General features: G+C 42.6%; 1 protein-coding gene across 1 annotated transcript in view; it reads left to right on the top strand.

Annotated features, from left to right (window-relative positions):
- LOC121715654 (GDNF family receptor alpha-2-like) overlaps positions 1-15,402 on the top strand; it is a 96,898-nt gene that overhangs the window by 61,798 nt on the left and 19,698 nt on the right. Inside the window, exon 6 of the mRNA XM_042101530.1 lies at positions 15,031-15,140. Coding sequence (XP_041957464.1) covers positions 15,031-15,140 — 110 coding nt within the window. The remainder of the gene's footprint in view (positions 1-15,030; positions 15,141-15,402) is intronic.

The raw sequence follows: 15,402 nt of genomic DNA, 5'->3' as shown, positions 1-15,402 counted from the left end.
TGCGTCACACACACACACACACACACACACTTAATCCTTCCCTGACCATGTCGGTTCTGTCACCCTGTTGTGCTGCTTCCCACTATTTAGTATAAGAAAATCCAGGCCTTACCTAACCTAACATATCTCCCAGTTCTTGGCACAGACCTTGGTTATCTCACCTCAACTACTGTAACGCCTTCTTAACAGGCCTCCCGGCATGCGTGGTGAAGGGTGGAGAAGGGTGCGGCTAGTCGCCGGCATCAAATGCAAGTCACTAATGCTTGCCTATCAAGTGAATGCTTCCATTTAAATGCCCTCACTAAGGCTTATGCTACCCCACAGCCACTGTGCTGCGTTCCTCCACATCATCCGGTACTGCCATCCCTACATACTCGGCAATCCAGACTATTTTCATTTCTTGTTCCCCATTGGTGAAACGACCTACAGTACCAAGTGCTACCAGAGCAGGAGCAACCCTCTCTGTCTTCAAGAGCAGTTAGAGATGAAGCTCCTTCGAGAGTACCTCCTCTTCGAACACATCTAAAAACCCAACACACCTAACATGCATTTACCGTACACTTTCTTTCTTCCCTCCTTTCCACCTCAGTCTTCTACCACTCCTTTCTTTGGTAGTATTCTACCACTCTTTTCTTCGACTACACTTAAAACTAATACTTAAACTTCGCGACTCTCATCCTCTGGTATTTATTGTAGTAGTATTTTACAGTATTGTAGTTGTGTTTATTGTAGTAGTTATCAAAGTAGTATTTATTTTGTGTTACCTAAGGGCTCTGTTAGAGCCTCTGCCAAATGAATAAATGCCCTACATGTAAATGTAACCATCTCTGGGTAATTAATTTGGAGGTCACAATGACAGACAGCTCTAATCTCTCTCTCTCTCTCTCTCTCTCTCTCTCTCTCTCTCTCTCTCTCTCTCTCTGTCTCTCTTATGAAGAGCAATGCTGGTATTTGTTTGATTCAGGTGAGAGCGCACAGGAGTGCACAGAGGCACACTTATTTTGAGTGTCATTAGAAGACATCCCATGTTGAGCTCTCGCGGTAGATTTAGAACGAACAGCAGAATACGTGCACTTCTGATTTGTTTGCTTGGGGACTGAGATTTTCTGCCTTTCTAACACACACACACACACACACACACACACACACACACACACACACACACACACACACACACACACACACAAACTCACACACATTGATCGCCCGTGTGAGATCAATCAAATGTTTCCCCGACTTTGATTTGTCTCTTCCTCGCTTCTTTTCCCATCCTTCTGTCACTCAGTCTGTCTGTCTCTGTGACTGCTGTTTGGCCTGGAGGTGTGCTGGCCCCTCAGTCTCTCGCTCTCTAAGATGTGGCAGTGAGGGGTCCCTCTATGCCTGTAATGCCCTCACCCTCTTCTAGGCTCACATCCATGCCAGCGAGTGATTGACAGGCCGTCACTATAGATGGGAGGCTCTGTAGAGGATGGGACTGAAGCGATGTGAGGAGTGATCTCTGGGTTTCTGGGTGGGAGTGATTCAGAAATAACAACACAGCCGGCCTGGAGTTAGGAACTAGCAGTTGACAGAATAAAGCATTTTGCGATAGCATGTGATGGCATGATGCATTGTATTTTTAATAGTATTTCCTCCCATGGTAGACTGATGTTAAGATATCAAAATAAGCACCATGCTCTGACAATCCTCAAACAAGACATTGTTTTTGTCAGGACTGTGGAGTGTGACACCATAAGCCTTCATTTCAGCAAATTGCCTCATGCCTGTTTTGTGGATCCATGCAGGAATCTAGGGGTGGATCTTTGGTCTTGAAACCGTTCCAGTAACAATGTTGGCATGCTTAGTAAACATGTAAACAAGTAAAACATTTGTCTACACTTAAATCCTCATGTGTGAGCTAAAGGTCTCCCGAATGTGCTTTTATGAAAGAAACCATGCATTGAATTAGCCCTCTGTGGCACCTAAAGCTGATCCTCTTGGCTCTACTAGGCATCACTGCATGGAGAGCCTCTGTAATCCACGGATGGATACTATGCCAACTCAAGACATTTAAAATCTTACATAAAACTTCTGTTTTTTTCTTCTGTCTCTCTTTTACCTCCCTTTGTATTTTCACTTAATCCTAAACAAAAGGAATAAGTTGTTTGATTTCAGAATGAGCAAAGAAGTGTTAGCAATTCTGCTGCTGGGATCTGTCTTTTATGCTTGAGAGCCAGTAGTTGATACCCAGAGCTCTCGGCTGTAGGCTAGGCTAAAAGTTATCACAGCAATCCTTCAAACTTTATTACAAGGACTGCCAGAGGCAAGAAATCTTCACAGTCCCACACGTCTACATGTTTTTTTCCCCCACACAGTTGGTGTTGTTAAACACAAAGGAAATTAAACTACTGTTGACTTCTGTAGGCCTACTGCTCAATTAATTAGCCTTTTTTTTCTCCTCGGTTGTGTTGTCTTTTAGAGAAATGTATGCCCAACAGGGGTAGGCCTACTAGATTCACTCTGTATTTCATTGGAAATGTGATTAAGAATTGGATGAATTGAGGAACCTCATACTTATTACAGTGCATGAAAATGTTCTGTTATCCGAAGTCTTCTTCTTCTTCTTCTTCTTATTCTTCCCACCAAATTTCTGCGTCTAATTAAGCTTTAACCGTTTAACGTAGAAACTTCGTTCAAACTTTGTAACGTAGGTCTTAAAAAGGAGACTTGAGGAATGTGTTTTTCACTTTTGTAAACTTTATACTTTTTGAGATATTAATAAAAAACAAGCTTATTTTTCCCCATAGACTTTGTATGGGGACAATGACATCATAATGGGATAATTAACTTGATTTGCACCTGTATCAACTTCCAGCTGCTCAACTAGGTCCCATCAAAAAGCTAGTTAAACTGATTGCACCTGTATCAACTGCTTTCTGCTCAATTAGGCCAACTCTCTCTGTGTATCTCCATTCTACAAGGATATACAGTAAGGCACATTCCATCCAACTTTCTATCCATTCATTCTCTTCAAACCATTCACTCATCTACCCATTATACTATCCCATCAACATCCATTAAACAATCTGCCTATCAACATCCATTCAACTTTCTGTCTATCAACATCCATTACACTATCTACATTTAACTTTTTAAACTATATACTCTGGGCCAGATGTACGTACATTTGCGAACGTAGCGTTATCAGCGCCATGGATTGCGAGCGCTGTCAGACCCAAGTTTCCGTCGTATTTATCAATCGTTCAATCCTTAGTGTAAACTGCGCCTTTCTCTGCCCTTCTCCGCCCATAAACGCAATTTACGAACGTCCACAACTGAATGGCAGCGCCTACAAGCGCAGTTGAATGAAGTTAACTGATGACAACATTAAAAAGAATCAAACGTTTAGCGATCATGAAATAATACCATACATGATAAGATGTCAACAAGCAGGGAGATAATGAAGAAAAGTAGTTCTACTCATGTTCTACTTGTGCACGTAGGCTATGGAAGATTGGTCAAATCTAGCAAGTAGGAAACTTTAAGTGAATGACGTGAAAGTGAAAGTAAGACATGCGAAAGGCCAACGAAAAACTTTCACCACAAAAACTGGTGTTCTAAATAGCGATTATGTTGTCTTTGAAAGGTTCTCTTATTGACGCATTGAACTGCAATGTGGATTAACACCTGTTTTTACAAGGCGGAAGTATTTAGGCGCAGAATAGACGTGCGCTTTCAGGAGCAGTCTTTGTACATACCGCGGAATACATAACTAGGCGCTCTTTACTCTTCCCCTCCCATCTTTTTACGCTAAACTCCCACTTTCCCCTGGATCCTCCCATGAATGCATATGCATGACATGACAATCGCAATCTGCCACTTTCAGCTCCCGCGACAGGCAGTTTGCGCTTTTACATCATTGCGGCCTGTTTGTACATACCTCGCAATGATTTTACACGCACATTGCGAAACAAATACGCCTGAAATGGGTGCAAAAGCGTTAGTACATCTGGCCCTCTGTCTCAGGCTTTAAACATACAATCTGGCTCTACAGATCCTGTTCAACTATTTCCTCTGCCCACAACTGTTTCAAAATAAAAGTCCTCACTACAATAATTCACTATTAAATAATTTAACTATTTAAACTACTCAACTATTAAACTGTTCAGCCATTTCAACTGTCAGTTGTTATCAACTATGACTTCTGCCAACTGTTATCAAATAAAAGTTTGTTTGGCATTTTATGTTAATATACAGTATGTTTATATTTTCATGCACTGGTAATTTCCTCGAAATTACATTTTCTAGTTCTCTTTGATGATCCAATAGCCCTCCTTGCGTATAATGAATTAAAAATTAGGGTGTAGAAAATCTGGATTACGGAAGCATTGTTGGAAGATACATTGCAACAGCACATACAGTAGTTACATTACACTGTCAGCTGTTACCGTGCTTTACCACCTGTAGGTTAGTGGTAACCTACATTCACCCAAAAATTTACCCTAAATGAGAAATAACTGGAATCAAGTACAGTTGCAGTCCTGATTAATAGCCAGTAGGTGTGAGTTTCCGTGCCCTACATATTAGCATAACATGCATGTAAACAGATTTTTCATTGTTTGAGAGAGGGCATGTCTTTATGAACCACTGTGCAGGTTAATTACCAGTTTGCCACAGCCTCCCATTTTGTCTTCCTCCCGTTCCATTAGCATTAACTTTTTGAACTTCCTCAGCTGTCAGCTGAGTTTTCACTGAAGGCGTTGTTTATGCAGATGCAACACTGCACACAGCCTACCACACTCTCTTATGTCTCTACTAATCTCCTGTTAAGCCCTGAGATGGCATTAGAGGTTTTCAGGTCGTATGTGATCAATAATTAATCTTCAATGAGAAGCAACTGGAACAAACACACAAAGGACGTGGTGTCTTGCCACAGACTGCCAAATGACTAAGTCTACTTTTGAGGCCAGCCAATTTCAGAAAAAAAAGAAAACTTGTTGAAATATACACAGACACATTTTGAGTTCTAAAGCTTTGCGATTGCATTTTTTATTTTCATATATATATTTACTTATCTTTTTTTGTTTGCCAGTAAAAGCAAACACACTAGCTTGCCTGAGGGCTTGCCATATACTTGAACGCTAGCATCTCAATAAACAATTGATGGAACAACCATGTGCTTGTGCACGCATTGTGGTTTTCTATATTGTATTGTCAAGCAAGTCACCTAGGACCGAACAGGCCAGAACTTCTTAAAGTGCTATAGCAGGGCTCTCAAGTTTTGAAGTTTGCAAGGAGTGAGACTTTGTTTCTCAGGGGGAGGGGGCGTGGCATTGGCACAGTGCCACGCCCCCTCCCCCCTGATCGAAGTACACGAAAGTCCTACAAGTCTGCTTGAACTACTCTACTACTACCCCCCTCCCCCCGATCAACAGACCCACCCTCCCCATGTCCCATCGACCCAGCTTCATGAGAGAGCACAAATTCCATTATTTCAAACACACTGTTTTATTTATTCTACAACCCTATAGTAAATAATAATAAATAATAATAACATAAATTATAATAATAATTTCACCCAAATGGGCCCTTTGAACAGCAGTGGCTCATTCTGCTCTAAACAAACAGAAAACAACCAAATGAGAAAAAGCACATTTAGCCCCAAAATGGTCTTTTGAACAGTGGTGGTTCTGTCTGTGTGTGTGTGTGTGTTTATGAGTGATGTTGTGTGTTGTAAGTGTTTGTGGCAGATTTTGATGCCTTGATGACTGATACTGGGGGCTCCCATTTAAAGCACTGTGGTTCAATGTCAGCCATTTTCACAGTCATGAGGCCATCCTTAAAAATATTCTTGTTTGCAGTAACAGCTAAAAAATTTTAAAAAAAGTACAATTTTGGTCATGGTGATTACGTAGGTATGAATTTAAACAAATGTGCATATTGTGACGTAACTGACTGGGTCCTCAACCCGTGCCTTCAGGCACATCACTGCAAACCTCAATCTGATGCAGGTTATGCAGACCAGCCTTTCTCAAACTTCTTTGACCTGAGGCCCAGTCATTTCAGACTTTGGGGTCATAGGGCTCATCTACACGTACCCAACCCCACTCACTCCAAATCAAATTGTCATTATCATTATCACAATCATTATTATGCCTATATTGTTATACATGCACTTTCACTTAAAGGAACCGTATGTAAGAAATTAATTTCAATTAATCATAAAATGGCCCTGATATGTCACTAGACATTAAGAAATCATGTTCATTTCAAATACTTATATCGCTGACAACAGTAGTCCGGCCAGGATATTGTCATTTTTTTCAAAGTGAAGTTGCAGCCCTCAACTGATGTTGATGTTGTGTTTTGTCATGTCATGTTGTGTTTTGGCCTGATGCGCCACCCTCCACTTATCTACTAATCACAAAGTCAGTAGTGTTTCGGCATCTGGGTTGGCAACCTCGAGTCAGGGGGGAGGGGGAGGGGATACACCTCTCTACAGTAATTTGAAAGTGATTGCAGTAACAGTTTTGGCCACAATCTTACATATGGTTCCTTTAAATGTTTTGTGACATGCAAATCAGAGGGCTGCTTTACTAATGTAAGATATAATTAGTTTCATTGCTTTTGCATGGTTGCATGATGCTTGCATAAGAAAAGAAATACCAAAACAGCAACAATTATATGGGTGCTATTGTTTTGGGATGTTTCCCTCATGCAAGCATCATACATTGGTAGGAAATAGAGAAACAAATACATGTTTTTTAATGAAGTTTAATTTGAATGCCTGAAGGATTCAGGGATCACAATACCAGCTTTTTTGGCGAGCAGATAGGCATAAATCACTGATCTGTTGATCTTTAACAGATAGAAAGAAGGCTACAATAGCTTTTGGCCACGTTATATTCAAATTTGACTATACAATACTCAGTGCTATACAGTGTATTATACAGTCTCTGCTCTGTTTCTATGGAAGTTCCAAAAATCAACGTTGTTGTCAAGTGTCGTTAAACAATTAAATAGCATTCAACAGGTTGAAGCGGAGCTTTGATACCAACGTTATCGATTAGTTTCAGTTTCTCTCGCGCAGGCGCCTGCACTGAATGAACGCTCATGCCACCACTTTATTGTATGGCTCCATGTTTAATGACATCGATAGCAGAAACGTTTGTTTTCTTTTTTGTCGGTCCGCGGTATCTTGATCAACTGCGCAGCAAATTATCAGACGAAGCGCTGGGCCTAATTTCACTCCACGACTTGCGGACCAGCAGTCTCCACGTTGCGGACCCACATCAAAACAAAACTAGGCCTATTACCTGATTGGTAGAGAAATCCTATTTTCTGATTGGCCGATAGGTTAGTAACTGAACAGCAGCTCTCTGAGCTGAATGAGCGCACAGACAGCAACGTTGTGTGACACGTTTGTAAAATATAGCCCTTAGAAATTTCTGTGCGGTCAAGTTAATAATTTCTCGGAGTGAGAAATGCCATGTGTGGCGTTAGAGCGTGTGAAGTCATTGAAATGCGTGTGTCTCACGCTCAATGCGTGAGACTTAAGAGGTCTGCCGCTATAGCTTTGATGTGCCAGTTCGGCTGACTTAGCCTCTGGCTAACCCTGGTTTAGCCTCAGGCCAATAGTGTGCTTCACCATAGATGATGATCAGTGGTCATTCTGTTGGATATGCAGTGAGTCCATTATTTATATCTGTGTCTGCTTAGATGAGAGTTTAGCCACAAATGAAGGACTATGTATAGACTAGTAATGTGAAAAAAAAAAAACACTTTCCAAAGAAATGGGTGCTCAAAAGTCAGCATTTGTAAGCAGCATAATTGTTTTTGTATTTTAAATAATGCAACCAACTTGAGTGGTGAAAAGGGGCGTAAGAGGATTTTCATGAATCATATTCATGAAGTATATTTTGAGAACCAGAACTAGAACATAACCACTTGTCTTTTTATTGATGATACATTTCTACATAGTTACTTTCTCTCTGTTTAACTTTAACTTAAGCGAGAGGGGCAGATGTACTGACATGTTAATGCCAGCGTTTGGTGTATGTTCATCACAACCTTTGCCTAAAGCATAGCGTGGTTTGAATTAACAGACCACATTATGTTGCAAACTGACGTCTGCATGCAGAAAAACTGCAGGATGAAAAGTAGGTGTCTTCTTTCTTATATATGTATTCATGGCAGGGTCCTGGGGACAAGGGACAGTTTGGGCTATGAGGCTCTATGAGAGGAGATCTGCAAAGAGCGAGTTATTGTATGAAAAATAGTGGGAAGACTGCACAAATCTGTTTTTTGCCTTTTAAAAGTGGGGTTTATCACAAGTAAGTGTAGCTGCAATTAAGTTTAGTACATTCAACATGAAAATATAGTGAAAATATATATAAAAATATAATAAATAGTATATTTGTTATGCTGCACATTTCAACCTACAGTACGTGCCCATGGCCTGACTGGTCTCTTATGGGGTTTTGCCCATACCCAGTGGGGAGAATTCCCCCCATAACCATCAAATCTAGCTGGTGATCGGACATGCTATCACACATGCACATGCTATCAAATACTGCAGACCATTTTGGTTAGCATACACAACCTCGTTAGTACCGCACCATATTTGCAGACAATGTTCAGACAGTGGTAAGAGGCCCCTATCTTCATTACTGCAATGGATTATAAAAAAGTTGTAGGTCTAATTTTGGATGTGGATTTGGATTTAAAAATATCACTACACACTACTAATTTGCTCTAACAGGATAATTGCCCATTTCTCTACTTGCAGTTGCATGTTTCTGAATTGGGTAATTGGCTTTGGGCACACCCTGAGTAACAGTGGACGCACCCACATAAAGAAGATACTTTTCTGCTAGAATACTGTAGTGTCACATTTATGCAAAATTGTGCACAAAAACGCACTCATCCCTACTCATACTGTACATGGCTTTGTATTGCCCAAGATGCACGAGGGGGGGGGGGGGGGTACTGCATTATAGGGCAGTGTGGGAATGTCATGCAGAATTGTGTCACAATGAGTTGATTCAGATGAGGGGAGGATGTGTCTCTCTGTGTCACTGTGACTTCAGCTGTGCAGGGGCGACAGGACTTAAATGCAGATGCTTCAGGCCAGTGAGCAGCACTGGAGGTGCATGGGAGGAAAGAATGCTGAAATGGCAGCTGGGAGTGTGTGTGTGTTGGGGGGGGGAGGGCTGGGGGGTAGTGCTGCAGTTTGTGTGTGTGTGGATGAGTAAATGTCTTTTTCAGTTAGATTTGAAGATACATGTAGTCACTTGTATAGATGTCAAGGTAGCCCCAGATCCACGGAAAACAGTTTTTTTTAACAAGTTGGTGTGAACATGATTAAAAATTGGTCTTGAAATTGAGAATTGATTTCATTTTTTAAATCCTCTGTTCAGTTGATCACAAAGTTTAAGGAATGACTTTACAACATGTATTTATCACAAGGTGTAGGCTATGCTTAATGAAGCAGTATGATGTTGTGGAGTTATATATAGCTTGGCATTGCTCTGTGAGCAGAATCTTGGTGGATCAAGTTAAAAACTGCAACGAATGTCTCAAAGCAACATTGTCATTATTCACCAGAAATGATAATAATATTGTCAGTGCTCCCTGACAAATCAGTAGAAACTTTCATTAATTTGTAGCTTATTCTAAAAAAGGGGTTTAACAAAAAAAAAAAAAAAACAATGCAAGTGATAGCCCTTCCAGCGGCCACACACTCTCACACCACACAACAACAGCACCATAAACATCATATTTTGCTTGTTCCAGATGAATGTGCTTTTCAGGGGCTCTTATGCCACTGCACTCCTCAGAGCAGAGTGTCCAAATGCCTGAGTGGGAGACAGCATGTAATTTTAACAGCGTGCGGCTAGCGCAGGTATAATGGGAGAGAGGCTCGTGGAGAGCAGTCGAATGGGCTTCATCCCCGACGTCGGAAAGCTCTTTGTACAAACAGTCCCCGACAACCTTTTCTAAACCTCAAGTGAGCGGCAAATTGCTGCAGTTATATAGTTCTCGTTTTTTTTAAAAGCAGAGAGAGAAAGAGAGAGAGAGAGCGCTTGTTTCAGGCTTTCATTTTCATCCATTCGTTATGTTCCCCTTTAAGCTTGGACGAGAACAGCTAGGTTCTCTGTGACCTATCCACTTTCATGGACTTGACAAGTGTACTCCTCAGTAGTTTAAGCTTCCATAAAAGAGATAACGGTAGTTGATTAAATGAAAAAAAAAAAATACAAATACAAGACAGACGAACACTAGTCTCCAAAGTACAGATGGCGACGATGTGATATCTCAAAGGGAACAAGCAAACAAATAAGAAATCAGTTTCTGCCTCATTAGATGAGCAATGGGCCACAGACAGATGTAATTAGAGTCCGGTGAAGTGCCTGTGGTCTTAATTCATCTGGATAGTCCTGATTCATCTGATTCTGAAAGAGATGGGGCTGCGCCTTCATTCTCTTCTCTGTCTGTTTTGTCCGTTTGATTTCGCTAAAGTGTCCGGGGGCATGGTCCTTGAGGCTGTAATGTCTGCAAAGCTCCTCTAGCTCTGTCTGTCTCAGACAGGCAAAAAATGACTACCGGTATGTACTGATTCTGAGCTCCTTCAACCATCGAGTCTGTCAACATGTTCATACAAAAATGAAAGCAAATCAGACTGAACCCACTTTGACCCTCCATGCTTTTCCACAAACCCCATAGCACAAATACTTGGGATTTGGCTACTTAGTGTGGATTACCGGTGCTCAGACAGGGTCTATTCACAGGCTGCGTCCGCAGTTCCATCTTGAGGCCTTGCCCGTTCCTGCTGCATGGGCAGGAAAGCTGTTATTAAGCATGTAAATCAGGCAGGGGTCCTGCACATGAGCCTAATTAAAAACTCCATCTCTTATGCTTGGAGAGGGATGTTATTAATAAGACAAAAAAACCTACACAGCTTGCTTTTACAGAGCAACACTCCCCACTGGTCCTTCTCGCTGTCTTTTTCTATTGCTCTCCAGGTAATACAAGTCACCCTTGAGTCTCTGCTCAAGTTGTTAGCAATCTTTCAGAGTAAAACAATAACGATGATGAAGTCTGTGATGGCAAATATGCATTTCCTGGCAGGGGGGAATCAGAGAGAGAGAGAGAGAGAGAGAGAGAGAGAGAGAGAGAGAGAGAGAGAGAGAGAGAGAATGGCATGATTATGTCAAAGATCCTTTATTACTAACCGCTTCAACCCTCTCTGGTTATGTTGCTGCTTTATGGCTGAGCTTTATGATTTGTCATTATCCCCCACCTGTGGAGGAGTATTAGACTGAGATCCTTAATGGCAGTCACAGAAGAACAGATAATTGGGAGAAATTGGCGTGTCAGTCATCTAGTGAAGTAGCTATATGTCTTGTTCTACCGCTTGTCCAAGAGTGAACTTGAGTACACTCTTTTTGATTTTGTATGACGGGTTGGAGGGGTGGTGAGTGTGAGTGTCTGTTCTCTGTTCTCTGCTCTCTCTCTCTCTCTGACTTGGCTCCAAATGCCTTTCTTTTAATTGAAAGAGCATTGTTAGTTTCCCATCGTTATTTCACAATTGTGAAATCTACCAAGTGAGAAGGGAAATCATAATTGGAGCCACACTGATACCAGGAAAGTGCAGCTATGGTGTGAAAATATTGGCTTATGGAAGTGCCTTTTGTAATTGTTTCTTTTCTCTTAGAGGAGACGGGTGGCTTTGTCAAGGGCAGCTGTTTAGTCTGTCCAGGGATACGCCAGGAACAGACGGAGGTGTGTTTCTGCTTCGGTGGGCATGCAAAGGCCAACGAGCACTGGCAGTAGTGAAGGTGTGCACTGGCCTTTCAGATGGACAAGCAGCGGCTCTATGTGCTGGCAGCGGCACGGGGATCAGGGCAGAACGGGCCGCTCTGCTTGTCCTCCTCCCCTCCCTGTACTCAAAACAATACCCATTTTTGAGTGGGTAATCGTTTTGAAAGTTCTGTTTTTTTATTATTGGAAATGTATATAGATTTGTAGCCTCATATAGAATCCTGTTGGAGTGCAAATATGTAAGAGGTCTATGTAAGCAGAGATAGTTCCTCTGAAACTGCACACACAGAACCTGTTGACACGCTTTTGTCAATAAATCTCAAAGGTGGACATCCCAGTCCTGCCATATATTTTTTTTACCTGTGCACACAGGTGATATCACTAATTATCTGATCTACCTGGCGGCTAATTAGGATGAGCTGGTTTACTAAATGGTTGGATCAAATACTTGGCAGGACTTTTGTGTTGTGCATTCTCAAAACCAGACAATCTGACCTTTAGGGGAAACTCAGGCCTTTACCATGGAGACCTCATGACCATAGGCTCAGCAAAAGAGCAAGGGGAGGTTCCACGGCACTCGAGAGTACACCGTTTTGAGTTTCACCTCCGACGGAGACAGCAGAGGGGCGGGAGAGTGAGAGACAAAACACTTTCTGAGGTCCACAAATTATCCCCACACCCCCTTAGAACGAGATGAATACCAGTGTGGAAAATGGGAGGAAGAACATTCCGAGAGAGAGAGAAAGAGAAAGGGAAAAGAATATAGAGAGCACTGTCCACACATAAAGTGCCTTCTCTTAGATGAAGTTGTGGCTGCAGGACACAGCCATTAGTCATGGGAGAGTATTGCAGGATGGAGATAGCAGCTCTGACAGCCTGTCATTTGCCACTCAGAACAAAAGGGCAAGACAAATGAGAAACAGAGACAGAGGGATGGAGGGGAAGAGAATGTGTTGAGCAGTGGGAGAGGATGGAATTAAACCCAATATATGTACTTTTGAGGCCATCCAGGCTGCAGGACAGGCTGTCCAGAAACTGAGCTGCGGTCATTGTTCGGAATGGACACTGGTACTCATGATAAGCTGACACGCAATGCACCAGTTTCGACTGAGAGAGTGTTATTGGCTCATACACTATACTCTAGGGAGAGTGTGTGTGTGAGAAAGTGAAAAGTTGAACATGATATTGATAGCTGATGTGTGGTCTTCTTGACGTGTGGGAGGTTGGTTGTATGTGTGTGTGTGTGTGTGTGTGTGTGTGTGTGTGTGTGTGTGTGTGTGTGTGTGTGTGTGGATGGGGAGTTTTGTGTGCTGTTTAGAAGCAGATGTCTTGGCATGGAGAAGTGAGCCTGGTGAATTGAGAAAAAATAAACAACTAACGTTATATAAAAACAAAAGGAGGCTTGAGAGAAGAGTGTGAGAGAGTAAGAGGAGGACTCATTGTGGAATTTCAGAAGGTGCACATGTGAAGTGCAGCACACACTGCAGCTCACATACACTTGTTACCAAGAGTGCTGAAGGAATCATCAGGAGAGAAAGGCTGCTGGCAGATATTCGCAACATCACTTGTGATGTGTACATGTTGCCTCTTCCAATGATTAATATAGAATTCACCTATTTTTTACCCTCCAAGAGGGACTGTGAGCTGGGTCAAGCGGATAAAGCTACATCACGTGTGATGCTTACATGTTGCCTCTTCCTATGATCGATACAGAATTCACCCATTTTTCACCCACCACTGATGAGGTGTTATTAGTGCAATGCTAATGTGTCTCAGTGTGAGACGAACCACGGGAAAAGAGGCAGGACCTGTGAGCCGTTTGCTGCTGCTGCTGTTGTCGTTGTTGCTGTTGCTATGCAATGATTAGCTGGCTGGGTGCATCTCTCAAAATTACCACGGGAAAAAAAGCTACACACAGCACAGAGAGAGAGAGAGAGAGATGAGAGAGAGAGGGATGAGAGAGATGAGAGAGAGAAAGAGTGAAACAGAGAGAGAGAGAGAGAGAGAGAGAGAGAGAGAAACACCTGCCTCTGTGACGTAGGGACTGAGGCTTTGGCCCCTCTGCCTGGTCAGGCAGCCTGCGGAAGGAAGCCTTACAGTGGGCAAATGCCTGTAGAAATTCCCTTTGAACTGCAGACATGGGGAGGTCAGGCCAGTGATCTATCAATAAGTAATAGATTGAGAAAGAGAGAGAGAGAGAGAGAGAGATGCAAAAGGAGAGAGTAGGCAGTAAAGGCAGAAACATATGCAGCAGTTTTATGAAGACAAAAAGCGATGAGAGTGTAACCAAGTGGAAAGGGAGAAAGGGAGAGAGCAAGGAAGGAGAGAGAGATGGAGGTGGGGGGCCACAAGGCAGAGGAGGAGGAGGTGGGGGGGCACAAGGCAGAGGAGGAGGAGGTGGGGTGGGGGGGCACAAGGCAGAGGAGGAGGAGGTGGGGGGGCACAAGGCAGAGGAGGAGGAGGTGGGGGGGCACAAGGCAGAGGAGGAGGAGGTGGGGGGGCACAAGGCAGAGGAGGAGGAGGTGGGCGTAAGAAAGGGGGGAGAAAGGAAGAGGAAAGCAAAGATGGTGATTCAGTCCATCTTCGGAGGCAGCAGTGATCCGTGAAGGCAAGGTTGCCTCTGTGCACATACACGCTCAACTCTGCCCTGACTGGATTAGCCACTAGCCTCCGCAGGCATCAACACGCCAACACACACACACACACACACACACACACACAGTCTGATCTCCCAAACACGATCCTTACACACACACATACACACACTCACGCAGTGCAGTACACACAGTCTGATCTCCCAAACATGATCCTTTACAAATACGCACCGCCAGCACACACACACAAGCACACACAAAGATATTCGTGTGACAAAACATTTTAGTTCCAGACAGAGAGGAATTTGACATTTGAGACACACAGCAAAACATGGCAAGATAAATATGAAATTTTGCAATTTGAAACAAAACGCTGTTCTTTCAACTGAAAAAAATAAATAAATATTCAGATATTCTGACACATTTTCACAGCCATTGCTCAGCATCTATGAGAGCCTCAGGAGATACTGCCATACACATAATCCCTCAGACCAGCATTATTTAAATGATGAAGATGCCTCAGATACGACGACAACAACAATCTGTTGATGCAGTTAGGCAAATGTGTAACAGGAAGAAAGTTTCTGATGTACAGCCGACTCACAATGCAACTGTGGTTTCTGTTTGTCTAAAGGTCCAGACTGGCTGACTTCCACACAAACTGTCAGATGAGCTCGGAGTCCACCAACAGCTGCCCCAATGAGGACTACCAGGCCTGCCTTGCTTCATATGTGGGCCTCATTGGTGAGTGGGGCGATGCAGGATATCCAAACATAACTGAGAACCACAATGACATACAATAATTAGATATTGGACTGTTACAGTTTTTCTCGATTGCTTTAATGCTTCTGTCAATTCTAACATCACGTTTTCAAAACAATTATAGTTTGTACATATTGCTTAGACCTGCTTAAACAAACTGGTATCTACTTCATCATTAACACCTCCTTTGCACAGCAGAAGTCATCTCTTGCGAATGTGTTCACATATTTTCATTGGGTTCACA

Source organism: Alosa sapidissima, chromosome 8 (assembly GCF_018492685.1).
Source record: "Alosa sapidissima isolate fAloSap1 chromosome 8, fAloSap1.pri, whole genome shotgun sequence".
In the NCBI taxonomy this organism is placed as follows: Eukaryota; Metazoa; Chordata; class Actinopteri; order Clupeiformes; family Clupeidae; genus Alosa; species Alosa sapidissima.
The sequence above is the reverse complement of the archived record's forward strand: the minus strand, read 5'-3'. Positions and strand labels throughout refer to the sequence as shown.